This window comes from Mustelus asterias, chromosome 3, assembly GCF_964213995.1.
Source record: "Mustelus asterias chromosome 3, sMusAst1.hap1.1, whole genome shotgun sequence".
Classification (NCBI taxonomy): Eukaryota; Metazoa; Chordata; class Chondrichthyes; order Carcharhiniformes; family Triakidae; genus Mustelus; species Mustelus asterias.
In genome coordinates, this window is record NC_135803.1 from 55,124,981 (window position 1) to 55,152,594 (window position 27,614).

The window sequence follows — 27,614 nt, forward strand, 5'->3', positions numbered from 1 at the left end:
CTCAAAATAAAGGGGGGTCGGTTTAAGACAGAGTTGAGGAGGAACTTCTTCTCCCAGAGGGTGGTGAATCTCTGGAATTCTCTGCCCACTGAGGTGGTGGAGGCTACCTCGCTGAATATGCTTAAAGCGCGGATGGATGGATTCCTGATCGGTAAGGGAATTAAGGGTTATGGGGATCAGGCGGGTAAGTGGTACTGATCCACGTCAGATCAGCCATGATCTTATTGAATGGCGGGGCAGGCTCGAGGGGCTAGATGGCCTACTCCTGCTCCTATTTCTTATGTTCTTATGTATATCTCTGTGGCTCTATATGCTGGAACCAGTTCAGCAACGATCAGATCATTGCAGGGGAAGCAGTGATTAGTTAACCTAATCGCTACTTGTCAAAAGGTGATGTTTTAATTCCTGAGGCAATTACTTTCTTATAGTAGAATATGTTATGATCTCTGTAGAGACTAATAATTTTTTTTCTCAAAGTCAAAACCTCAGGTATTTACTAAAAGAATGAAGCCACAAGGTTCACTCTTTAAATCAATTTTACTGCACCAAAATCAAAGAGCACAAACATTCATAGCACTTTGTACCTTAAATAATCAATTGCGTTAAAGATATTAAATGTACAATGAACTCAAAATCTAAATAAACCAGCCTCCTTCACTCCACTTTTCTTCGACATCTGTTTGACTCGCACCCTAAAACTCAAATCAGGTACTTATCAAACATTGGTAGATTAATCACTTGGTCTAAGTACTACTCAGAAGATTTGTGTCAGATTTGAGAGCTCTTGGGCCTTCTGCTTCCTTTGGGCAAGGCTTTTTCTTTAAATCTCCTCTGTCACACTCCAGCTCCGATCAATCTGTGCTATAATATCTGTAGAGAATTTTACTGATATTTTTTTAAATTCCTGTACTTTACACTCAGTTCTGATATAAATCTTTTCTGGACAGAATTTGCACTCTGGCTTCATAATTCAAGCACAGTTTGACTCTTGTCAGCCAGACCTATAGATTTGCATAATTTGTTCCCTCTTCCCACTTTCCACTCTCCCTGTCACCCACCCCAAAGTAAAATTGGAACTCTGCATTAAACTGTGCTTACCAACTCATATAAAACTTAGTATCCTTTGAATTCAGTTTCCATGCATCCACAGCATATCCACATTTCTTGAGCTCTCTGTTTGACCAAGTGTGTTTTTGTATTTCTACAGAGTATTCTTCATTGAAAAATTCAACTTTTCTCTGAAACAAGCCAGTTTCATCAACAGGTAATTAATTTATGGCCAGGCAACTGGACCTGATGAATCTTGATTTACCAGCCAATAATATAATATATTCTTGTTGTTGAAAGTTAATAATGGATGAAGCACTTCAAAAGTTTGGTGTCTGTTTTAAAAACAAAACTAAATGCAACAATTGTAAAAGTCTTTGTTGGATTTGAATGACAAAATCCTAATTTTTGTGTTATATGCTGTTTATTTGGCATGGATTTTTAAAGCATTTTTTTCAGCAACTGATGCCTGTTTTTCTAATTAAAGATTAGTACATGACTTGAGATTCTAGAGGCCTATTCTAAAAGTGATTACCCACTGGAACAAATTCTGAATATTTTGACCATTTGTTAATCCATTCTGTTCAATTTGGTTACCCTACATTCTGATATTTCCTTCCTACATTTATTCAGTAAACACGTGATTGGGAGCACAGAAGGTGAGGGAGAATCTTTGGAAACATGATTTTTTTTAAATCTAGAAACCAAGATTATCTGTTTTAGTTTCTAATTTTTCTTGCCTGACCAACTGTGATCCAACTCTTAGCTTCAAAATATTTGAGACTTTCCATACACTTTCTGTTCTGTATTGTGTCCATCACCTTTGCTCCAGGCTCATCTGTTCTGGGATGTCTGGTGACTAAAGTAGGGAACAGTGTATTTTGGGTTATTGGCTACTGTTCTGCTTCTAGATCACTGTTAATGTTGCTCTGGAATTTCCATCCTTGAAAGTATGAGTACCAATAAATTTACTTATGGTTTGTTCTGTCTCTCTGAATTAATGTTTTGGCCTGTATTCTGTGTTTTACTTTTGGTTTGGAACAATGCAAGTGTTTATTCTGGGTGCATTTGTGCTATTAAACTGCAGGTCTCACGTTGAATTTGCTGACTTTTCCACCAAATTCCATTTTAAATTGTCACCTTATCAAACAATTTCTTTCGAGCTGTTCTGTCAGCATACAGGTAGATCTTTGATGCATAGTATCTGGTGCTGTTGATGTGTGCTGCACAGCTAAGCTGCTTTACAAACTGGCAGGCGTTTGATAGGACCAGATTTAGAACTAAACTTTGGAGAACCTCACGTATCAGAAATATTTCACTTTGTTATAAATGTGTAAATTTATCAGATTACAATCTTATTAACTCAGGACAAAATGGAGTACTGAAGGGGGCAGCGTGACCTGTTCTGAATTCTGTCCAACAGTAAAATAAGCCAGGTTGGCATGGTTGTTACTTAAAAGGGTTGTTTTGCTGGGAGGAAGATGCAAGCTATTCACACCTGTAAACAATAACCTGAGCAACTAAGTTGACGATAGGATAGATAAATTGTTAGTCTCCCAAGTGCCAGGGAAGTGAGAGGATTGGCAGGTTTCATAAATGGCTATACTTCAATCTGTCTATTTAATCCCAAGAAAGAAAAAGAAACTTGATCTAAAGGATAGCTAAGTAGCATTTCTACCTCGCCATGTGATTCATGTTGCCACGGAGTTGGGCTTTGAGGGGGGGGTGGGAAGAGTCCATCGGAAGCCATTGACAGAGTGGGTTGTGCGTTTTCCTAAAAAAAAAATCACTGAATCAGTCTGTAAGAATCGAAAAGAGAGAGCGATAGAGACAGCAAGTCTCTGGTTCACCTTGCAAAGGTGTACGAGGGAACATGTGCTTGGAATGTAGGGACTTAATTTGTGAGGATTTAACCAAGCCTAAAAGCTTCGTCTATCATTGGCTAGAGGAAGGGATCTTCAGGGTAACCATCACCAAGAAAGCCAGTTTGGGGATTAGAAGTTATCCAACTGGAAAAATAAAGCAAGCAAGCCCCCAGGAGCCAAGAGTCATTTTGGATTGGTTCCAGGAGGACAATGTATCCATTTAAGGAGAAGAGTGTAACTGGAGTAAGATTTTTGATTGCGTTAAAGCATTAACAAGGGACTTTTTCTGTAGTTTAAAATATAAGTCGCACACAAAATATTGTTTAGTCAATGTTGCTTTTAGTTTGTTACGATAAATGTCTTAAAACTTTGTTTTGTTGTACAGTTCCTTGAAGTAGTATCACTGGGAATTCAAATTTCTTTTTGGGAATTTTAACAGCTTAGATTTGTAAGACATAATGCTAATATGTTGAATATTTGGCTCATTGTTTCTTTTCTTTTCAGCATTGTGTACATTATCTCAGCCCCAGCTTCACCCTTTCTGGGATTTCTGGTGGATAAAGTAGGAAAGAATATATTTTGGGTCATGTGTGCTGTACTGATCACATTGGCTTCTCATATGATGTTGGCATTCACATTCTGGAATCCTTGGATTGCCATGGTAACAAAACTCGAAATATGAATAGGTTAAGGAAACTTTAATCGTAACTAGTCCTAAAGATTTTTATTCTCTTTGTATTTTTTTTTGCAAGGTGGGGAGGAAAGGGACTGAGGTTAAAAGAGTAATAAGTTTGAATCAACCACAAACGAACACACTATGACTTCAGCTATCATTCAGTAAGAGCTCAGTTAATTGCTTGAGCTCGCTAAACATAAATTCAAAGCTGGTTGTGAACAGATACTTAGAATTCATCTGTCTAAGCCGGTTCCAACCCAATACCCAAAGTATTAGTGTATTCACTCATTTTCTACCCAATTCACTTTTGTATTGAGCCTGATACAAATGTGTCTCTCCCCCTCCCCCCTCCATCCCCCACCCTGGCCACTTGTTCAATAAGAAATACATTGAAATTGCTTTGCTTGAAGTCTGTAAAGTTGTGATTAAAACTACAAAGCTACAATGTGTTGTGGAAATGAGGGATCTGCTGCCATTGTTATAGAATTAAGATCTTGCAGCTTCATATTTTTGTTTCAGATTTTCAGGCAAGGAGGTAAATCTGCAGGACTCTTTTCTCCTTTGAGTAGAAATTTAACCTATTTCCTGTAGTTGTCATCTTATTGGCCAAAAGTTTGACAATTGCTCGGGTTGTTATTGTTTCTCTTCTCTTGGTGCACTACCCAGATGCTCACCTGTTCCTATAGCGAGTTTTGTTTCCTGGAACAGGTCACTAGTCTGTATACTAGAGGCTGATGGCTTGAGGAACGCCAATCCATCTCAAGCGTGGCTGACCAGGAGTCTCTCCCACCTGCCATTGGTGTGTTGGAAAGATTTTATCGATTGATTATCAACCTGTTGGCCGTGTTATGATCCTTCCTTGGCCATAAAATCTTGGGATGAGACTTGAACTTGGAACTTCTGGCTCAGAAGCAGGGACACTACCCATCGAATGGACCGTACAGCGGCCTCAGACAAGGCTAGGGGAGGTGGGGTCTGCCTCCTAATCAATACCTCGTGGTGCCCAGACTTAGCAACACTGGCGAGTTTCTGCTCCCCGGACCTAGAATACCTGACACTAGAATGCCGCCCCTATTACCTTCCGTGAGAGTTCACCTCCATTATCCTGACAGCAGTTTACATCCCACCCCATGCGGACGTGAAGACCGCACTGGACGAAATAAACAAATAGTCTTGAGACCAAACATCCTGAGGCCTTGTTCATTGTGGCCGGGGACTTCAATCAGGCCAACCTCAAGAGCGTACTACCAAGATACCGCCAACACGCCTCCTGTTCCACCAGTGGCCCAAACATCCTAGACCACTGCAAACATGCCGACCACTCTCACCCGCCCACACTTCAGCAAATCAGACCACAAGGCTGTGCTCCTGGTTTACAAACGAAAACTGAAATGGGAGAATCTGTCAAAGTCGTGCAGTGTTGGTCTGAGGAATTGGATGATATCCTACGGGACAGCTTAGAGTCAGTAGACTGGTCATGGGTAGTGTGACCAGCCTGAATAAGTGTGCCACTGCAGTAACTGACTTCATTAGTAAATGTGTAGAAGACTGTGTGCCAGCGGAGCTAATCTGCATGTTTTCCAACCGGAAACCGTGGATGAATAGGGGTATCCAATGCTTGCTGAAGTAGAGGCGTTCAAGTCAGGTGACCCTGACCTATACAAGAAAGCCAGATATGATCTCAGGAGATCCATCAAAAACACTAAAAGACAGTACCAGACCAAACTAGTGTCCCAGGCTAGTCACACGGACCCCCCGCCGACTATGGCAAGGTCTGCAACGTAACAGGCTACAAGATGAAAGCATGTAAAATTGCCGGCACCAATGCATCCCTCCCTGATGAGCCCAATGCATTGTCTTGAACAAGAGGTCAGCAAGAGTATGCCCTCCACCCTGGAAACCTTGGACGAACCTGTAACAAAGAACCTACGGCAGGCTCCTATTTATCGATGACAGCCCAGCCTTCAACACCATTAATCCTACGAAACTCACTTCCAAACTCCGTGGCCTGGGACTCGGCTCCTCCCTCTGCGCCTGAATCCTGAACTTCCTAACCTGCAGACCGCAATCAGTAAGGATAGAGAACAATGCCTTCACAATCATCCTCAACACTGGTGCCCCACAAGGCTGTTCTCAGCCCCTTACTATACTCCTTATAGACCTGTGACTGGCCAAATTCTCCCCCAACTTGATTTTCAAGTTTGCTGATGACATCATCGTAGTGGGTTGGGTCTCAAACAATGATGAGACAGATTGTAGGAAAGAGATAGAGATTCTGGTGAGCTGGTGACACGACAATAATCTCTCCCTCAATGTCAACAAAACAAAGGAGATTGTCATCGACTTCAGGAAGCATAGTGGAAGACATGCCCCTGTCTACATCAATGGGGATGAAGTAGAAATGGTCCAGAGCTTCAAGTTTTTAGGTGTCCAGATCACCAATAACCTGTCTTGGTCCCTCCATGCTTACACTATAGTGAAGAAAGCCCACCAATGCCTCTATTTTCTCAAAAGTCTAAGGGAATTTGGCAGGTACGAGTGGCCCGAAGGCACAGTGGTTAGCACTGCTGCCTCACGGCACCAGGGACTTGGCTTTGATTCCTGGCTTGGGCTACTGTCTGTGTGGAGTTTGATCATTCTCCTCTTGTCTGCGTGGGTTTCCTCCCGGTGCTCCAGTTTCCTCCCACATTCCAAAAATGTGCAGGTTAGGTGGATTGGCCATGCCAAATTGGCCCTTAGTGTCAGGGGGACTAGTTAGTTAGGGTTACGGAGATAGGGCTTCAATGGGATTGTGGTGCAGACCTGATGGGCTGAATGGCCTCCTTCTGCACTGTAGGATTCTATGATGTCCGCTACAACTCTCTCCAACTTTTACAGGTGCACCATAGAAAGCATTCTCTCTAGTTGTAACACAGCTTGGTTTGGCTCCTGCTCTGTCCAAGACCGCAAGAAACTACAAAGGGTTGTGAACGAAGCCCAGTCCATCACTCAAATCAGCCTCCCACCCATTGACACTGTCTGCACTTCCTGCTGCCTTGGAAAAGCAGCCAGCATAATTAAGGACCCCATGCACCCCAGACGTACTCTCTCCTACCTTCTGTCAGAAAAAAGATACAAAATTATGAGGCCACATACCAACTGACTTGAGCAGCTTCTTCCCTGCTGTCGTTAACATTTTTGAATGGACCTACCTCACATTAAGTTGATCTTTCTCTACACCCTAGCTATGACAGTAACACTACATTCTGCACCCTCTCCTTTCTTTCTCTATGAATGGTATGCTTTGTATAGCGCGCAAGAAACGATACTTTTCACTGTATACTAATACATGTGACAATAAATCAAATCACTGTGCCACAATGCCTCCATTTTCTCACTTGTGCAGACTCGTAAATTTCCACTTTCATATCTTTATTCATTTTAAGGCCTTTTGTTTAAAGACTTTTCTTTCGAGTACAGATTTTAGAAGTGTTTTTTTATTTCAGTGTCTGTTGGGAATATCCTATTCTTTGCTTGCCTGCGCATTATGGCCGATGGTGGCCTTTGTTGTTCCTGAACACCAGCTGGGAACGGCTTATGGCTTGTAAGTAATAACATTCCAAAATTGCTTTAATTTGGCTGTAAATATTTGTGTATTAAAGGAAGTTGGCAGCGTAGGGTTTGGATGTCACAGTTGTAAAAATGATTTGTTTTCCACTTGATTGCAGCACTGTTGAGGCACAAAACACCCGAATATGATGTGATAACTACAGGAAGGGGGGTCTAAATATTGAATCCCATGAATCTTAATTTTGTGTAGTGACCTGTTTTGTGTCACCTTATTGAAATCTTTTTGAAAATCCAAATACATACATCCACTGGTTCCCCCTTACTCGTCTTAGTAGTTATATCCTACAAAGAAACTTTTAACAGATTTATCAAACGTGATTTCCCTTTCATCAATCTATTGACTCTACCTGGGAGTCATCAGGCGTGCTTTGAGTTCTGCACAAAGGCTGAAACCTGATACCCCAATTAGCTTTGGTTTGCATTTTTTTGTTACCTTGCTTTCTTTTTCATAGTAGTTTCAACTTACCAGATCACTTGTCATCAATGATATCTCAACCAGGAAATCCAGTTGCACTGTCTTTTCCAGAATTTTGTTGGTTTCACTTTGACCAGGGCATCCTTGAAAAAATACATAGCTTCTTGCAAACTGCAGAGTTAATCATCATACATGATTTGCATTTAGGTGTAAGATCCTAGTTTTGGCTGCAATGAAATCACTTTCAGGTTCAATAGAAAATTCTATCATATGATGGTCACTCTTCCTTGGAGGTGACTTTATGATGAAATTATTAACATTTCTCTTTGCACAGTCCTAGATTCAAAACAACCTGTTCCATTATTGATTTCTCAAATGCTGATTTAGAATACTTGAAATCTTGAACGTGCTTTTAAGAAGATTAAGCAAATGTTCCCAAGGGAACATGAGAGGGGAAACTTAACAGACAAAATGGAGATGGATTGAATATGCCAGAGGGAAAAAAAGATTTTGCATTCAGATGTGGATGTGTGTGCTGGATGAACCTGAAGGGGGATATCATACCTGATGTTCAGCCTTTAAGAATTTATTTTACGCTTCCACTGCGAAGTTGTTGTGTCAATGTGAAATAACCTCTCCATATTGGCTTACTTAGGATCCTTGGCTTAAGGCCAACTTGCCACATGATGTGATGACACAATTTTGGGAAAATCCTCATTGTGTTATAGGTTGTAAACCAATAACGCTGCATAACTGAACAAAAAGACGATTTGGCTTTGCCGAGATTGTGCATAAAGAAGGTTGTTTTAATTCATTCCAATATATAATATTTGTGGTGTCTGCTTATTGCAGTCTTGTAATGGTGTAAAATGAGTGTGTGCAGTTTAAACAGATCATTAGATTTAATGAGGCATAAACCACCTAACATCACAAAAACAGATTATCTCTTGAGTCCTTGATGTGAGCAAATTGGCTGCTGCATTTCCTACATTATCACGGTGACCACACTGAAAAGTTGGTTTTGAAGTGCCCAAAGGTTCTTAAAGACCATAAGATATCGGAGCAGAATTAGGCCATTTGTCCAATCGAGTGTGCTCCACCATTCAATCATGGCTATACGATTCTCATCCTCATTCTCCTGCCTTCTTTCCGTAACCCTTGATCCCCTTATTGATCAAGACCCTTTCTATCCCTGTCTTAAAGACACTCAATGACCTGGCCTCCAAAGCCCTCTGTGGCAATGAGTTCCACAGATTCACCAGCCTCTCGCTGAAGAAATTCCTCCTCATCTCAGTTTTAAAAGAGCGTTCCTTCACTCTGAGGTTGTGCCCTTGAGTTCTAGTCTCTCCCAATAGTTGAAACATCCTCTCCGTGTCCACTCTATCTAGGCCTCTCCATATTTTGTATGATTCAATTAGATCCCCCCTCATCCTTTTAAACTCCAAGTGTAGGCCCAGACTCCTCAACTGTTCCTCATATGACAAACCCTTCATTCCTGGGATCATTATTGTGAAACTCCTCTGGATCCCCTCCAAGGCCAGCACACCCTTCCTTAGGTATGGGGCCCAAAACTGCTCACAATATTCCAAATGGGGTCTGACCAGAGCCTTATACAGCCTCAGCAGTATATCCAGGCTCTTGTATTCTAGCCCTCTAGAAATGAACGCAAACAGCGAATTTGCTTTCCTAACTGCCAATTGAACCTGCATGTTAACCTTGAGAATCCTGAACCAGGACTCCCAAGTCCCTTTGTGCTTCAGATTTCCAAAGCCTTTCCTCATTTAGAAAATAGTCTATGCCTCTATTCTTCCTACCAAAGTGCATAACCTCTCACTTTCCCACATTGTATTCCACCTGCCACTTCTTTGCCCACTCTCCTAACCTGTCCAAGTCCTTCTGCAGTCCCCCGCTTCCTCAATACTACCTCCCTCTACATATCTTTGTATCATCTGCAAATTTAGCAACCATGGCCTCAGTTCCATCTTCCAGATAATTAATGTATATTGTGAAAAGTTGTGGTTCCGTCACTGACCCCTGTAGAACACCACTAGTCACCAGTTGTCATCCTGAAAAGGACCCCCTTATCCCCACTCTCTGCCTCTGTCTGTCAGCCAATCTTCTATCCATCCCAGTACCTAGCCTCTAACACCATTGGCTCTTAGCTTATTTAGCAGCCTCCTATAAGGCACCTTATCAAAGGCTTTCTGGAAATCTAAATAAATCACATCCACTGGCTCTCCTCTGTCTAACTTCTAAGGCATTTATACCTTAATCACTCATACCTTAATCGCTCTTCTTGAATGTTCCATGTTAAGCACCCTACTGTTTCAGTCTTGAGGCACTGAATGTTTAGTTACTTTAAAAGATTTCTGATTTTGTTTTTCTTTGCGTAATTCAACTGTTTGTAAGCTTATGTTGTCTAAGTGTAATTTCTTTTACATTTTAATGTTAAAACATGTCATTTCAGCATGCAGTCCATACAAAATTTAGGTCTTGCGGTGATTGCAATTGCTGCAGGTTCCATTCTGGATTCCAAAGGATATTTCTTTCTCGAAGTATTTTTCTGTGCCTGTCTTTGTGGTAAGTATTGTATTTTCAGCACTTTTTTCTTTTTTGGACTATTTTGACATTTAGTGAATGATATCTAGTTTGGCCAATCTCACCAGCAAATATACTGAAATATCAAATTTTCATGACTTGGAAGGAATTAATTAGTCCTCAACCTTTTTTAAGATATTGAATGTTTATTGATGATATAGAACTCAATGTTATTTTTGAAAGAGCACTTAAAAAAAAAAACAAGATGTGACAACGGAACCTCTGTGTTACTGTTGCAAGGAGACGGGTAATCTTTTTAAAAAGAAATTGAACTTCTACTCACTGACATCTCACGAGTTCAAAGTTTTAAGGCTTTTACTGTAACAAACTAAAAGTGACATTGACTTAACACTATTTTAGTAAGCAAAGTATAACTAAACTACAGCGAAGTTTCCCATTAACTTCTAAAATTATTGAAAATATCCTTCCATGCTTGTGCTTTACTTTGTCCCATATGGACACTTGTTCTCCAGGAACCAATCAGGATGATTTTATTTTCCTTTCCTAGCTGCGTACCTCTTTCACTGTGAACTGACTTTCACAATGAAGATTTGTTATTCTAGCCAAAACTAGGCAAATCTTCTAGAGCTATTTGAACCTCTCAAAATTGGTCCCCTTAACCTGAATGCAGAATTCCATCCGCTTTCAGCAAGGTAAATAATAGAGACCTGCTGACTCTATCTCTCTGCTCTCTCCCTCAGGTTCTTGCAGACTGATTGTGTCTTTAGAATTTAAGGAATATCTTAGGAAAACGTCCATCCCTATAAATTTCTTCCTGTGGACTCTTCCTCTCTTTTGCCATCTTCATGACAAAATAGATCTTTAGGGCCGTGTGTCTAGGTAACAATGCTTAATTAGCTATTCTCTGCACCCCCAAATTCATTCCACTTCAAACTGTTTGAAGTGTACTGTTTACAAATTCTGACATTCCAAATCACACCTGGGATCTGGCAACTAAAAACTGTCCACTTTTAGCACAGGTGCTTGGGTTATTGTGTACAGGTGTGAATATCTTGCACCTTCTTCCTAGTAAAACAACTGAGCCCCAACTTTAACATTTTAACAACCAATCCAGCCAAGCTTGTTGTTGGTCAGAATTCAGAGCATGTCATGTGATCCCATCATCCCTCCAGTTTTCCCCTAAATTAAAGTCCTAAAATAAACTAACTGGTGTGCTAAAAATGAACTTTGATTTATTTTGCCATTTAGAAAAATTGCCTTGGGTATAAATATAATATGTGCTTTAGATTAGTTTGTTTCTGTTTTGAACCCAAGGCTTAAATGAAATAGAAGTGGATAGAATTCTGATTGAGACGTTACTATATACTTTTGAGTTCTGGTATGTCTTGGGTGGCGAAGCGAGTAATAATCTCCCCCTGCTTCCTGAACCACGAGCACCAACACCCTAAATAATGGTGGTTAAATAATAGAATGTTACTTTGTTACTAAATAATGAAAAAGTATTTTGTGACAAGAAATATGGTATGTTGTATTACTCTAAATTGAATACCTTTACCTCTCCTGGCATGTAAAGTGTTCCTCCACAGAGGTAGTAGTGTTTTAACCAAGATCATTAGAGTCATAGAGGTTTATAGCATGAAAACAGGCCCTTCGGCCCAACTTGTCCATGCGCCCTTTCTTTCCCAATTGCCCACATTTGGTCCATATCCCTCTATACCCATCGTAACCATGTAACTATCTAAATGCTTTTTAAAAGATAAAATTGTACCCGCCTCTACTACCACCTCTGGCAGCTTGTTCCAGACACTCACCATCCTGTGTGTGAAAAAATTGCCCCTCTGGACACTTGTATCTCTCCTCTCTCACCTTAAACCTATGCCCTCTAGTTTTAGACTCCCCTACCTTTGGGAAAAGATATTGACTATCTAGTTGATCTGTGCCCCTCATTATTTTATAGACCTCTATAAGATCACCCCTCAGCCTCCTACGCTCCAGAGGAAAAAGTGCCAGTCTATCCAGCCTCTCCTTATAACTCAATCCATCAAGTCCCGGTAGCATTCTGGTAAATCTTTTCCGCACTCTTTCTAGTTTAATAATATCCTTTCTATAATAGGGTGACCAGAATTGCACACAGTATTCCAAGTGTGGCCTTACCAATGTCTTATATAACTTCAACAAGAATTCCAACTCCTGTATTCAATGTTCTGACCGATGAAACCAAGCATGCTGAATGCCTTCTTCACCACTCTGTCTACCTGTGACTCCACTTTCAAGGAGCTATGAACATGTACCCCTAGATCTCTTTGTTCTGTAACTCTCCCCAACGCCATACCATTAACTGAGTATGTCCTGCCCTGGTTCAATCTACCAAAATGCATCACCACGCATTTGTCTAAATTAAACTCCAGCTGCCATTCGTCAGCCCACTGGCCCAATTGATCAAGATCTCGTTGCAATTGGAGATAACTTTCTTCACTGTCCACTATGCCACCAATCTTAGTGTCATCTGCAAACTTACTAACCATACCTCCTATATTCTCATCCAAATCATTAATATAAATGACAAATCATAGTGGACCCAGCACTGATCCCTGAGGCACACCGCTGGTCACAGGCCTCCAGTTTGAAAAACAACCCTCTACAACCACCCTCTGGCTTCTGTCATTGTTTTCTTAAATGCCATTCTGTCTTGGTGTCGTCTTCAACTTGTGTTTTTCAAATGTATTCTCTCATAATTTTATCAAGTTCTTCATCGTACACTCAAAAAATGTACAATGTTAGCATTCAAGCTTTACAGTTAGATTTCATCCATACCAAGGCCAGAAATGTAAATTCCAATGGCCTCAGATAGATTCTTCAAATTGCAATGAAACCATAGCAGACGTCTATTAGAAGCTTAATTTGGGATAGCACTCTGTTCTCATGAAGTATAAATTGTTGTCCCCTTGATATTTGGTTTTCTTGCAATATCCTGATGAGTACAAGACAAAAAGCTTTGATGTGTCTTTTTTTCAGCGACACTCAAAAAGCTTAATTCCACGACTAAATTTGCTTGTTTGTACCTTTTGTTCATTTCAGTTCAATGTTGTGTGTTTATCAGGGTCCAACTACTGTTTTTCTTTTTATCTTCCAGTGGCACTTATATGTGTTGTAATGCTCTACTTTGTGGATTTGTTGTCAGGTATGAACAAAGCAATGACATTTTTCTTTATCGCTCACTCCAAAGTGTCTCAGAAATTATTCGCAATGATCTTTGTTTTCAACTTTTTAGGAGGCGACCTCAATGTGACTGCATGGAACCGTTTAAAACTCCAAGCTGTTGCTGCAGCAGAGTAAGTACTCTTATTTGTACAGAGTGGCTGAGGTTTTAAAAATGAGATTGATTACTGTATAAGAATGGGAGACAGAAAATTGGGTGCTGACTGTCAGTAATTGAAATATGTGGTTCAGTTTCAAAGTGAAATAAGCAATGAATTGTTTTGAGAGATTTGTGCTGACTGCTGCCATTTAAGACACTTGAATATATGAATTTTGGAGCAAATCACCTTTTTGTGGAGAGGAGGAGGGTGAGAAAGAGAAATCATTGCAGACTGGTATTAATGTCTTAATAGCCCAAACTTTTGGTAATTTCTACTTTTTAGGAAATGACATTTACAATATTCAGTGTGGAAAACAATTTCAGACCTTGTAGATCCATATGCTGAACTAGCTTTGTTTGGCAATGCATTATGGATCTTAGCCCTTACCTTACATTTTTTTACTGAGAAACCTTACATATGAATCCTAAATTAGTGATGTGAGACATTATTTGTTGAAATAAAGTCCAGTGACTTGTAAGTTATTTTAACACTGCTGAAGTACATAGTGTGTAGTTTTTGTACTTGTTCATGGGCTGTGGTCATCATTGACTGCCCCTGAGGGCATTTAAGAGTTAACAACATTGCTTTGGTCTGGAGTCACATATAGGCCAGACAAGGATGACTGATTTCCTTTCCTAAAAGGCATTAGTGAACCAGATGGGCTTTTATGGCAATTGACAGTGGATTCATGGTCATTATTCGACTCCTAATTCTAAATTTTTATTGAATTCAAATTTCACCATCTGCCATAGTGGAATTCAAACTCAGATCAGTAGAGAATGACCTTGGGTCTCTGGATTACTAGTCCAATGACAATACCACTGTGCCACTGCTCCCCACACAGCAGCTATAAATGAATGCACATCTTTGATTTTTTTAAATAAACTTCCAGTGTGTGCATTCCTAGATTTATTCCAATTTATTTCCTGTAGCTGTAGTAAATGTTGTGACATAGGGACAAAAACATGATCTTCCCAATCAAATCTTGACTGTTATCAAATCAGTGAGCTTACTCTTTTGGAAATAGCTTATTGACTTTGGGCATGAACAGGATTGGATGTGGAACACGTTCTGTGCGTAAAAAGCAGTTATGATTTTCAAAAATCCCTTAAATTCAATACATGTATAAAGACTGAGAAAGTGTATGCATATGGGTTGCAAAAATGCACCTTATCTGTTATTTTAATTCGTAATTTGTCACTATTCATGTAAAAATAAGCTAAAATGGGCAGAGTCACCAAAATAAATTAGGCTCTTGAGTACTTTGTTATCGCTGTTCTGGTTAGCTGTAAATATGGTGGCTACGATTTGGACTCCTTCAGCATCTTTTTTATGCCAATGGTACAATCTCAGCTATCGGTCAGTGGATTTGGAAAATCTGAATTCTGTCATGTACATTCAGTCTACCATATCTCAATGTTGGTAGCCAAAAGTCCATGGAAAAGAATATCTGAAAAATTAAAGAGACAACGAATGATTCCTTTGAAGTAAAAACAGAAAATGCTTGGCAGATAAAAGATCACAGGTCTGAAATGTTAACTTTGTTTCTTGCTCCACGGATATTGTTTGACCTGCTAAGTATTTCCAGCACTTTCTGTTTTTATTTCAGATTTTCAGCATCCACTGTATTCTGCCATTTAATTTATGATTCCTTAGTGCATGGTTTCTTTGGGAAATTGAACGCATTCTTTTCTGAATACGGGGTTAAACGGTATTCAACAGTATTCCATTCTAAGTAGCTTAATTATTAAATTGTATAAGGCTTGAGAATAAAATTATTGAAAGCAAGTATTCAAAGTGCTAGAAACCCAATGAACTTGGCAATTTGACAATCATTTTTGCCAGCTAATCTTGTCTTGCCTGGCAAAGATGAGGCATCACCATAAGGTGACTGACTCCATCCTAATAGAATGGTGCACTTAATGAATTGTATCTTCTGGTTGGTCAGAATAGAACAGTCTATATAAGCTGCTTATATAGAGTATTCCCCTTTCCTGGTTTACTGGGATTAGGTGGCTGACAGGTAATATTATTGGAAAATTGTATGTAATGTTTGAATATTTTTGTAGGAAAGGGTATAATGTCTGACTGAAATCGTTACTTGGGGAAAATGTCACATCATGTCTTCGTAGTATTTTAGTGACCTCTTTGATGGGATTAAACCCAGTGTTATAGCATTGAATTTAATGTGGAAGGAAGCAGCATTGAAAGACTTTGCAGAACATGATACAAATGCAATGAAGGGATTTGTTTTTCATTAGAAATTACCAAAATTGACTCCTGTTTTGTCACCACTTTTATTGCATCTTTCCTTGGGCTTATTTCTGTGCAATTGATTTAAGCAGTGAATTTCAGCGATCTCAATTCACTGATGCTGAAAATAACTCTTAATTTTGTTAATTATAGAACAGTAAAAGCTACATATTTGAAAAGCCCAAGTTCTATATCAAGTAATATTTATTCCAAAAACAGTTTACACTTTGCTTACTTTGGTTTGTTTTTATGTGTAGCTCATGCTGTCCTATTACCATTTTGTTTAAACTTTTTGCTTGGAGATAACGTCTGTCTAAACTATCCTGGTTAAAGATTAAGTAGCAACCTATTGTTCTCTTGGCATGTGGTATAAATATGTTCCAGCTTGCATCAACATGGTTCCCTATGCTTTTTGAGAATTAAGTGAATCTATTATCGACATCAGATAGGATGTAATAAAAGAAACCCAAGCTCTAAATTGTACCATGTGCTTTCCAGAAATTCCAGCATATATTGAAGATTTTTAATGTAAACTGTAATATTTTATATTGGGTTTTGCTTTACTATCCTGGATACTGCTCCTGAATAGCTTCATTCATTCATTTGCTCTGCCCAAAGGCAGATCTATGGCTCATTGTCTGCAGATGGATCACCCTGCAGATTTCTTGGCAGATTTGGTTAATGGTGGTTTGCCATCGCCTCCCACTCTATGGGGCAGGAAGAGGAGGCCTCAGCCAGAATGGAATCAGGCCTGCACTGTTGGTGTTATTCTGAGCCAAAGGCTAGCCAACTGAGCTGACTGGCCCCCACTAAATAGTATAGTCGTGTTATTTGGCATTGAAGAAAGATTATTAAGAACTTCACTTTTTGGGCTAAATGGGTGCTTACAATATTTACTTCCTATCCCTATTCCTGCAGTGCTTTACGAAACAATGGCCTATAGTAAAGGAAAGTTGTAGCTCCAGCTCTTCAAGCAGGGGTGCTGTAGGCACGCTGAGAAATTTTCATCAACGAAAAAGTAATGAAATCTCTATCTGTGAGAAGCTTAGTTTCAATATCTGATTGGAGTTTTACTAAGGTTTCCATATTCTCCCTCCTATATTAAGTTCTCCCAGGCTTAAAATCAGTTGGATCAGTTGCTTCAGGGCATTCTGCTCTTCACCTCTATCAATGCCAGCCACGGGAAGGGGGTTATCAGTAATCTGAACTGGGCTCCAATTCTCTTTCTACCACCACCCATCGCAGCCCAAAGTTTAGTTGGAGGGATTGGCAGGTAGGACGACTCGTGACCTGCAAGCAAAAACCAAATCTGGGTTGACTTGTTGGAGCTCTTAATGTGCTGTGCCACTGTGGCACCAGTTATCTCTACCACCTATCAAGTTGAACATCGGCATGGTTTGAATATTTACTATATGGCACCTACTGAGCAACGTCTTGCAAAGGATATCATTTAACCTCTTGGTTGCTCTGCGCACTCAATGCTTTTTATTATGAACAAGGGTTGCTTTGCCTGCTGCTTGTCCAGCATTTTCCAAAGTTCCTCTTTTTTTCAATCACTGAAGAGAAAGAGGCTTCAATCACTGTGGTGAACAAAAACGAACTTATTTGAAAGGAATTGGAAAAGTTATGACAGATCAAAATCCTAGTTCAGAGATAAATTTTTATTTTGCTTTCGAGGCCTGAAGCAGTTGCTTGATTTGGTCGGTGAAGTTTGCCTTGAAGTTTATTTATTACTTGATTGTGATGGTTCATTTCCGTTTGACAGCTTGATGCACCAACTTGCTTTGATTTTTAAAAAGAATCCTATTTGTTGTCAGCTGTCCAGGCATGTCTGCAGTTGGTTATCTATAAGACTGTTCAGAAACATAATAGTTAAGATGGCTTGTGTTCCATCATTGGGCCAACCTTTGTAAAGGATTGACGAAGCTTGAGTTGTATTTATGACTGAGTAATTAACACTAAGGTGCTGCAATCCTGAAGTTGCTGAACTGCACAAGAGTTTAGATTCACCACTACTCTTATAGAGAATAGAAACTCTACAGTGCAGAAGGAGGCCATTCGGCCCATTGAGTTCGTACCGACGACAATGCCACCTAGGCCTTATCCCCATAATCCCACATATTTACCCCGTTAATCCCTCTAACCTACATACCCCGGGACAATTTAGCATTGCCAATCCAACTAACCTGCACATCTTTGGACTGTGGGAGGAAACCGGAGCACCCGGAGGAAACCCACGCAAATACGGGGAGAACGTGCAAACTCTACACAGACAGTGACCGAAGCTGGGAATCGAACCCAGGTCCCTGGAGCTGTGAGGCAGCAGTGCTAACCACTGTGCCCCGTGCTGCCCTAATAAATTCCACCATCTGCTGTGGTAGGATTTGAACCCGGGTCTCTAGAACATTAGCTGAGTTTCTGGATTACTAGACTAGTGATAATATCACTAGGCCTTCGCATTCCCTAGACTATTCCAGCCAAATAGCTTTGTTTTGCAAAATATGTAATCGCAGGATATCTGTGTAGTCAAATATGATGATTGTATAATATTGTATAATTATACAAATAAACTTTCAGATTTGGGTGTAAGAGGATAGATTTGTCCTACACTGTCTCAAAGATATAATAAAGGTTACATTTTTTTCCCCAAGTCATAGGAGACAATTATTTTGTTTTCCTATACGGAACTGGCCAAGTATTTGCATAAGCCTCTGGAAAGTATCTTTGAGACAGTGTAGGACAAAGGTTTTCCTTTAAAATTATCTTCTTGTACTCAAATCTGAAAGTTTATTTGTATAATAGAGTTGTTAGCAGTGAGAATTGAACTGCCCTAAAATAATTATTTACACCTTTCATGTAAACTTGATCAACATCAACCTTTACAGTTACCTTCCCAACTTTTCTGTTGTCTTGTGCTATTTTGTTTAGGATCCAGGCTTGTGCTATGGTTCTAATTATCTCTGCTTTTTGTTGCTGTTTTAATTTAAACTGGTCAGTCTCTAATCTGTGAGTTCTGCTTAAATAGAATGTGTGATGGAGCTGTGGCTAGGAAAGCTTCCTGATGGGTTCTGTACTGAAGATATTTTAATCAATTACCCTTCCAGTAACCACAAAGAAAAAAGAAGCTTATTATGGAAACCAACATAAGTACAGTTCTGCTTTCGTAGTATTTTTATAGAACAAATTTTGGCAACTTCACAGAATTCTGAAATTTTGGCTAATTGGAATGGAAAGGCAGAGCATTCCCTGACCACAAAAAGCCATTCGGAGTGCAAAGTGTTAGAAAGGCGTAACAAACATACTTGTAAGTCATTTCTCAGTGAGTAGTGTGCACTATCTCAAACTATGCTTTAATTTAATGTCAAATTAAATTTGACAAGTGTGCATAACATTAAAATGTTGGTAGTTGACATCACAATTTGGAATGAAAAAAATGTGCATATGGCTTTTTCTTTGTAAAATAATGGAGGGGTCCTCCAGGACCAGAACAGAAGGATGAAGAAGAAACATCAAATGTAAATGAGGAAGTTTCCTATAGAAAGGGCAGTAGACATTTAGAAAATGAGAATGTCAGACATTTTATTCCACACCCCACATAAATCAATGTCTGTGACATTCATCAGTTTGTCACATTCAAATCTTAAAATTCTGCTCCTTTGCAATGTTAATCTCCTCGAGAGCTGGGACTTTCACTCTAGAACAGATTTTTTTCATCAGGTTTTAATTTTTAGAGTGGGGCGATGTGTTACATTAGGGATTGCGAAAGAATGGAGTTGCAAATGAGGGCAGTGACAAATTATGGGGTAACTTCAGATATTCTGGAGCTCAGTTGATCTGGAACTTGTGCTCTTGGATAATTGTTGGGAACTAGACTGTGTGCTTGAAGGTTGCCATTTGATATTTTGCTCAGTTTCATTATCACAAGGATCAGTCTTGAGTTTCTAATCGGCGAAATGTCAGTGTTCATGTTTTCACTCTTTACACTCTTGTGTGTTGTCTTGATCTGATGTTGTGTGACTTGAATGCAGGGAAAGCTTATTCGCTAATATTCTAATACTTTTCCTTCAAGAACTATTATGCAGAAAGATCAGGCACTCATGCTTTTTTAAGACGCTACCAGTTCATATGGTGAAAATGTAAAATACAGTTTAATTTGCAAGCCACCAACAGTGTCCCATTGATGGGGTAACTAATAAACTTATCCTATTATATTCTAATTGTGTGAATCAAGCATTCTATTTGAACCCTATAAAACCTACTTGTATTTTCATTTTGAGCATCATAAATATATCAAATATGTAGGATATTTAATTAACCACTTTCCGATACATGAAGCTGCTTCTCATTAGTTGTATAGTTTGCCATGAGTTTTCAAATTATATGGAACTGATAAGCATGTCAGTAAAGTTCTTAGCTTTTGATCCAACTTTTGAATCATCTTCCACCAACCTTCTTGGCCTTACTATTTCTTTGGGCTTCAAATGGAACTCTCATATTTCCTTTGCTGACACTGTTGCTAAAAGGCTTGATTTGGTCATTTGTGCCGTACAATTCTTTTTTCAAAATCTGTTTTTTAAAATTATTACCTATCCTATTTTTGGGGAGTCTCATCTTGCGCCTCTGATTTAGGTGCAAGAAAAGGCTAGTCTCCCCATCTCTGATATTTCTTGTCTTTATTGATGCTATATTCTTAGAATTCCTGCAAAGACATTGGGAGTGAAATTCAATGAGGCCAGAATGACCGTGATATTAGCAGAGTTACTGCTTTACATCTATTCTATGCCAGCTTCAGCCAGGTACAATTTTGGCTTTAAATATTGAAATACTGCCTGCAAACTGTGACCCCCACCCAGACAGCTGCCCCCAACTGCAACTTGGTGGGGTATCAGCTGGCTCATGTACGGAGTGAGTCAGCAGATTGGATCCAGGCAGATTCTCAAATGCACTGGCAGTAGATTGCAGTTGTTTTGTGGGCCTAAGAGGAGCATTCCTTCTTCATTTGAATATCCTGATTGGAGATGCCTTACATGCGATGTTAATTGCATCCCTGATCCAAATTAGCTGCAAGTTTGCGACATGAACTTTGGAAGCCTCACCTCCATTTTGTGTGGCCAAAATTTCAATTCTCTCTCATCACCATGTGCTCTTTTTCTTCTTCGTGTATTTCCACTGTTTTGTAATCGAGACTTGCCATGCAGCCACTTATTCTAGCTTCTTTCTTAGATGCTAATTTTAGAGCACCTTAACTTAAGTTTTTCCTTTCTATTCAAATATTTGTTTTATTCTTTTCTACCTTGGGACTCCCCTGAACAACGGTCCATCACTTGTCACCACCACATTTCAAATTAAGTATTCCTTTTTCTTTTGCCGGATCCAAACTTTACAACTTCACGAATGACGTTGACCGTGTTCTGGGTATGCTTCTATTTGGGAACCGGGCTCATTATTTATGTGAAAAGACAGCATGATCACAATTCATTCAGAGCAACCTTTTAAACATTTCTCCTGTCACTTTATTTAAGTAAATCCACCAGATTGTAATCATGTAATCTGGTTTATGTCATAATTTCTTAGCTCTTTTTGAATCTGAAATAGTTTCTTATCCTTCTGTTTCTCTTTAACTGAGATAAATATTGCTGCATTATCACTTCAAATCCAGTCAGAATAAATCACACTGTTGATAGACTGGTTTACGTAGTATTTGTTAGCTTTTTTGAATCTGAATAGTTTCTTATCCTTCTGTTTCCCTTTAACCAAGATAAATATTGCTACAAAATCACTTCAATTGCAGTCAGAATCAATCACACTGCAGAGGGACTGTTAAAACTGCTACTAATGCTTTCCTCAGCTTTATTTTTTGAGTAGGCTTTTGGACATGTGCAGTCAGACTTCAATAAATTGTATCACAGGAATGAATGACATCTACCGTTTAAAATTATATTGCTTGAACAAAGTCTGACACCATAATTAGCTGTAGTAACTTGTAGCACAAGACTAACTACCTTGTAGCACAGAAAAGCAGCTTGTGTAACTGGAATGGAAACCCATGAGTAGCCATTTTAGTGTTCATAATTCCATGTAGCTGAATTCATAACAGTAATTTTTCACCACAATTTTTTACAGATGAGAATTAGGACTAGCAGCCCTCGGCCAGAAGTACACAACCTTTCAGCATCAAAACATCAACTTGAAGAATATATTTAATACACTTTGAGATTTTGGAAGAGGGAGAGAAAAGCACTTAAATTAATTGAAGACCACTAGTAATTTGGTTGCATTCAACTGTAATTTTGAGAAATGAATATAAAAGACTGAATATTAAAATATGTAATTGTGATATTTTAGGTGGTCGTCAAATATTTTTGGTATATTTTCTCATTTTTAAGAAGGAGCTGAGTTAATGTTTGTAAAATGTAGTGTATGTACATGGGAAGCAGGTCCTGTAATATCTAGACTCTTATCAACATTTGAGTTGGTAGTATTCCATGAATGGGTAAGTTGTCCAATTTTGATCTTATACTTGTAACCTCTTGCGTAGCATTTGATTTTGGCTTGTATGACAATAATGATGAAAGTTGGATCATACTGTAGTGTCACAGAATGATGTTGAACTTCAGAATAATATTGTTACTTAAGCAATTAGCTGCTTACTACTAAAACCATGTATAATATCTTCTAAACAAAATTAATATTACAAATGATGTATACTGTCAATGAAACAATTGAAATAACTGTGTGAATAATACATTGTAAAAAAATACAATACTTTTGTACTTGTGTATTGGATTGCACTTAACCAAATGCAAGACTGCTGGCCAGTCCATTTTCTATTTGCTGCTTAACTGCAAGTTGGTTTTATTTGATAAACAAGTAGAAGCGATTTTTAAAAAAAAAATCTTTAAGGAATTACATTGCATTATTTTTCCATCTGAACTAAAAATGAAACTTGAATTAGTTGACAAAATCAGATGTATTAAATGCTCGACGCGAAAGGTTTTGTGTGCTAAACTGAGCTAAGAATTCACAAACAAATAAATGGAAATTTAATTCATTTTACCTATGCCTCCTTTTCTTCATCAACAAAAATACATGCCACTGAAATTTCTGCTTGTGCTTTGCTCAAATTTTATTCTTGAATTTATATGTTGATACTTGATACAGGAGTGTCCAAACTTTTGCTTTTATGGATCGCATAAGCAGACCACAAAACCTCAGCTATGAGTAATGTTCACTAATGTATAAATTTTGATACAAGCTTCATTGTGGATAAATTCAAGATATGCAAGAATGTGAAGGAAGCAGTTTGCAAACAGTCATGCACACAATTTAGAAAACAGACATTGAATAAGGAATGTAAGTGCAAATGGGGCTTTGTAACTTGAACTTTGTGTGTCATTTGTGGTCCGAGGGAATGCAGGTTGGACACTCCTGCTTAGTATCTGCATGTGAAAAATAAAGATGAAACCAGTGATCGCTATTGATCACTTCTTAAAAGCTTTGTGATTAGCTGCTTAGCATTGTGTTTGGTTCAAAGCCGGACAACACTGATGATCCAAATTTGTTGTAATGATTTGCTTTTGTTTTGCAGGGCTGCGAGAGAGGAACGCATTCGTCAACAGCAAGTAGAGGATTTGGTTAGAATTCAACCAATGAGTGCTTTTGCAGTAAGGAACAGATACCTTTCCAGACTTGGTGCACAAGTAAGGGAACCATATGGTGTTACAAAATTGATCAAAGTACCATAAAATACCATTGGGGTCACATCAAATGTAAAAGAGTGGGATAAGTTGCACAGTGATTACCTTTATTATGACGGCAATAGTATGTTGAATATTTGCCGCAGAAACCCAGAAATGGCCAAATGTCATGAACAGACAGCTTAGTGACTTATTGTACCCTAAAGTAAGGTAGTTCTGCTGAACAAGGGTTTATCAACCAGAATTAGAGAGATTGTATTTTTGATTTGGTCTAGAATTCAGTCTTTTGTTTTCTGAATATTATTTTGCTTTGGGCTGTTCGCAGCATTCCTGGTTTGATGTTGAGGTGAGAACTGAAAGATTTGTATTTGTTTTTATTTCATTCATTTGCTGTAAAATATGTTGATTGCAAGATGTAGTAAAGACTTTCCCTTTGTTATTTTTGTTCTTGCAGTTACCGGAACACTGCAGCCTCCATGTCTCCGCACTGGCATATAGGAGTATACTTAAATAACTCAAAGATGAACACTAAAAGAAAGCTGCTGCCTTTTTAATTTTCATGAAGTTGGGAAAAATGCACTGGCAGAAATCTGTTACAATACTTTTCTAATGGAAGAATCATGGATACACTATCACAAAGTTTATTTCTTACACGCTGTTTTCTATTTAGAGAAAGACGAGGTTTTCAATATATCTAAAATTGTTTTATTTGTATAATAGCCAATGTTTTAATTGAATTGAAATATGAGAAGTTTAGAAACTTGGAACAATCTAAAAACGTCTGTGTTTTAACAAGCTTGAAGGTCTGAGAAATTCCAAAGTTTTTGGTTAATTTACACTTCCTTAAATTTTGGCATTGTAATTTGGGCTGAAATCAATTGTTAAACCTGCAGTCGAACAACACATAATTTTGTGAGCGAAATTACAAATTTGGTTCAGTCTTCCAGCATGTTTTATCAACATGCCCAAGAATTGTATATTCACTGTAAATGACCTTTTCGTATTGAATAAAGTGTTTTTGTAAAATTAAACCCTTTAAGCGTGACCATTTTATTGCTCGAAAAGGACACATGGTTGTAATTAATTGTAGAGTTTAATATACATTGCATTAATTTACCCAAGTGTGGGCCAGACACCACAGTGGTAATGACGTGAGGGACTTTGAAATTGAGTTAAATTTAATATTGTGCAAGGAATCTGCAAAAATGTGGCTAATGACCAAGTATGGGGCAGGATTTAGGTGGCTGCTTTGGACCAGCTGTAGTTTTTGGAGAGTGGAGCAAGTAAGTCCAGCGGTAGTACAAAGAACAATACAGCACAGGAACAGGCCCTTCGGCCCTCCAAGCCCGCGCCGCTCCCCGGTCCAGGATTGAATCCTGAATCCAGGATCCCCGCCCAATTTTCCAGCCTATCTACATACTAATATCCTATCCACCGAGCTGTCCCTCACAGCTACGATGCTTTGTTCATCACAACCTATTAACTCACCCCCACCCCCCCATTCCAGACCATGTGATCTCCAGGGAGAGGCGAAAACCCAGAGTGAAAACCCCAGGGCCAATATGGGGGAAAAAAATCTGGGAAATTCCTCTCCGACCCCCTGAGGCGATCGAAATGAGTCCAGGAGATCACACTGGCCCTGATCGGAAAATGCTTCCCAACCCTATTCATTTCCACTTCCACGAACACCATCTGAATTCCCTGCCCCCGAGACAGGTTCCCAACTATCCGCAGTCTCGCTCTGCACTGGCATCAGCAAGATGATCATAGAATGAAGCCTTGAAACGAGAAACAAAGAACAATTAGCCCGCGCCACTCCCTGGTCCAAACTAGACCACTCTTTTGTATCCCTCCATTCCCACTCCGTTCATATAGCTGTCTAGATAAGTCTTAAACGTTCCCAGTGTGTCCGCCTCCACCACCTTGCCCGGCAACACATTCCAGGCCCCCACGACCCTCTGTGTAAAATATGTCCTTCTGATATCTGTGTTAAACCTCCCCCCCTTCACCTTGAACCTATGACCCCTCATAATAAATGGGTTGAGGTAGGAATCAAGTCAGCCTAAGTCACAGAGGTTGCAGCATGTGTTAACTGTTTATTGAATTAAATCCGACCATGGCTAAATGCATTTAAAAGGTACAAAAGCAAAACACCGGATACAGGAAATCATAAATGAAAACAGAAAATGTTGGAAATACTCAGCAGCACTGACAGAATCTGCAGGGAGGGAAACAGGATTAACATTCGAAGTTACTGATCCAATTCTGATGGGCTATCAATCAGAATATTATGTTCAGCAACACAGACGGCATGATGTACAGTGCTTAGCACATAGCACCAGGGACCTGGGTTCGATTCTGACCTTGGCTAACTGGAGTTTGCACGTTGTTCCTGTGTCTGCGTGGTTTCCTCCCACAGTCCAAAGGTGTGCAGGTTAGGTGGATTGGCCATGGTAAATTGCCCCTTAAGTGTCCAAAGATGTCTAAGTAAGACTCTAATCTGTGGTGAACCTAATTGTACAGACATTATATTCATAAGAACTACACTTAATGAGCCAAAATGTTCTTACATTCTTATTAGGTTTCCAGTGGAGCCATTGATTGGGTTAAAGAATGGGAAGAATTAAACAGGGCAACAAAACTGCAACATTATAAAAATAAATGTGGTTTCCTCTGGCCCAGAGCATTTGAGACTCAAGTTCCTAGGTGTTTTTTTTTTTAAATTAGAGTTTCTTTATATTTCACAGAATATTTTCACAGTTTACAGGTTGACTGGCAATTGTTGAGGATGGGCTAAAATAAATCTCGACAATGGAGCATTCATAGCTTGACATTTTGTTATGATCGTTAGTGAGATGGATAACATTTAAGAATCTCAATTCCAGTCACCGAGTCGAGAATGATGCAACAAGATTTCACATTTTGAAATTTCTACTGTAACAAATGATGTTCGGCTTGGCCAATCCATGCCAGCCTTTATGCTGCACTCTAATCTCCTCCAGTCTTTCCTCGTTTAAACCTCTCATCATAACCCTCGATACCTGTCTCCCTATATCTAATGTTTGTCTAGCTCCCCCTTAAATGTATCTATGCTATCCATTTCAACCACTCCCTGTGGTGGCGGCTTCCACCTTTTCGAATAGTGTAGATTAGAGGGGCTTTAGATTGGTTTCACTGGTCGATGCAACATCGAGGGCCGAAGGGCCTGTACTGCGCTGTAGTGTTCTATGTTCTAAGCACTGTTTTCTTTTTGTAGGCAACTTATTAAACTACAGAAAATGGTGGAATTACCCAGCAGATCTGCCAGCATCTACAAGAAGAATGTTTTAAATTGATTACTTTTTTTACTTCGTCTTTTTCTCTCTCACTCCACCGATTCTTCCAGACCTGTTGCCTAATTCTAACATTTTGTGTGTTTACTTCAAATTTCCTGCATCTGCAATGTTTTGATGTGAACATCTGGAAATATTTCAATGACATATTGTTTGTACAGTAGATTCATTTAACCAAAAACAAAACCTCAACACCGGTACCCCACAAGGCTGTGTTCTCAGCTCCCTAGTATACTCCTTATACACTTATGATTATGTGGCCAAATTCCCCTCTAACTCTATTTTCAAGTTTGCTGACGACACCACTGTAGTAGGTCGGATCTCAAACAATGACAAGACAGAGTACGAGATAGAGAATTTGGTAAACTGGTGCGGCGACAATAATCTCTCCCTCAATGTCAACAAAATGAAGGAGATTGTCATCGAGTTCAGGAACCGTAGAGAAGAACATGTCCCTGTCTACATCAACGGGGACGAATTTGAAATGGGCAAGAGCTTCAAGTCTTTAGGTGTCCAGATCAGCAACAATCTGCCCTGGTTTCCCCCCCCCCCCCCCCCCCCCCCGCCCATGCCGACACCATAGTTAAGAAAACCTACCAATGCCTCTACTTTCTCAGAGAACTAAGGAAATTTGGCATGTCAGCTACGACTCTCACCAACTTTTACAGATGCACCATAGAAAGCATTCTTTCTGGTTGTATCACAGCTTGGTATGGCTCCTGCTCTGCCCAAGATTGCAAGGAACTACGAAAGATTGTGAATGTAGCCCAACCCATTACGCAAACCAGCCCCCCCATCCATT

General features: G+C 39.3%; 1 protein-coding gene across 2 annotated transcripts in view; it reads left to right on the forward strand.

Moving 5' to 3' along the window:
- mfsd1 (major facilitator superfamily domain containing 1) overlaps positions 1–24,511 on the forward strand; it is a 58,753-nt gene extending 34,242 nt beyond the window's left edge. Inside the window, exons 10-17 of one of the 2 annotated variants that reach the window (XR_013497433.1) lie at positions 1,208–1,264; positions 3,417–3,573; positions 7,074–7,171; positions 10,080–10,192; positions 13,305–13,352; positions 13,443–13,503; positions 21,907–23,483; positions 23,935–24,511. Coding sequence is in view for 1 of the 2 variants with exons in the window: in XM_078208998.1 (XP_078065124.1) it covers positions 1,208–1,264; positions 3,417–3,573; positions 7,074–7,171; positions 10,080–10,192; positions 13,305–13,352; positions 13,443–13,503; positions 23,372–23,483; positions 23,935–23,994 (706 nt within the window). In the remaining variant the exon portion in view is untranslated. The remainder of the gene's footprint in view (positions 1–1,207; positions 1,265–3,416; positions 3,574–7,073; positions 7,172–10,079; positions 10,193–13,304; positions 13,353–13,442; positions 13,504–21,906; positions 23,484–23,934) is intronic. The other variant, XM_078208998.1, reaches the window with a different exon arrangement.
- The last annotated feature ends 3,103 nt before the right edge of the window (positions 24,512–27,614 follow it).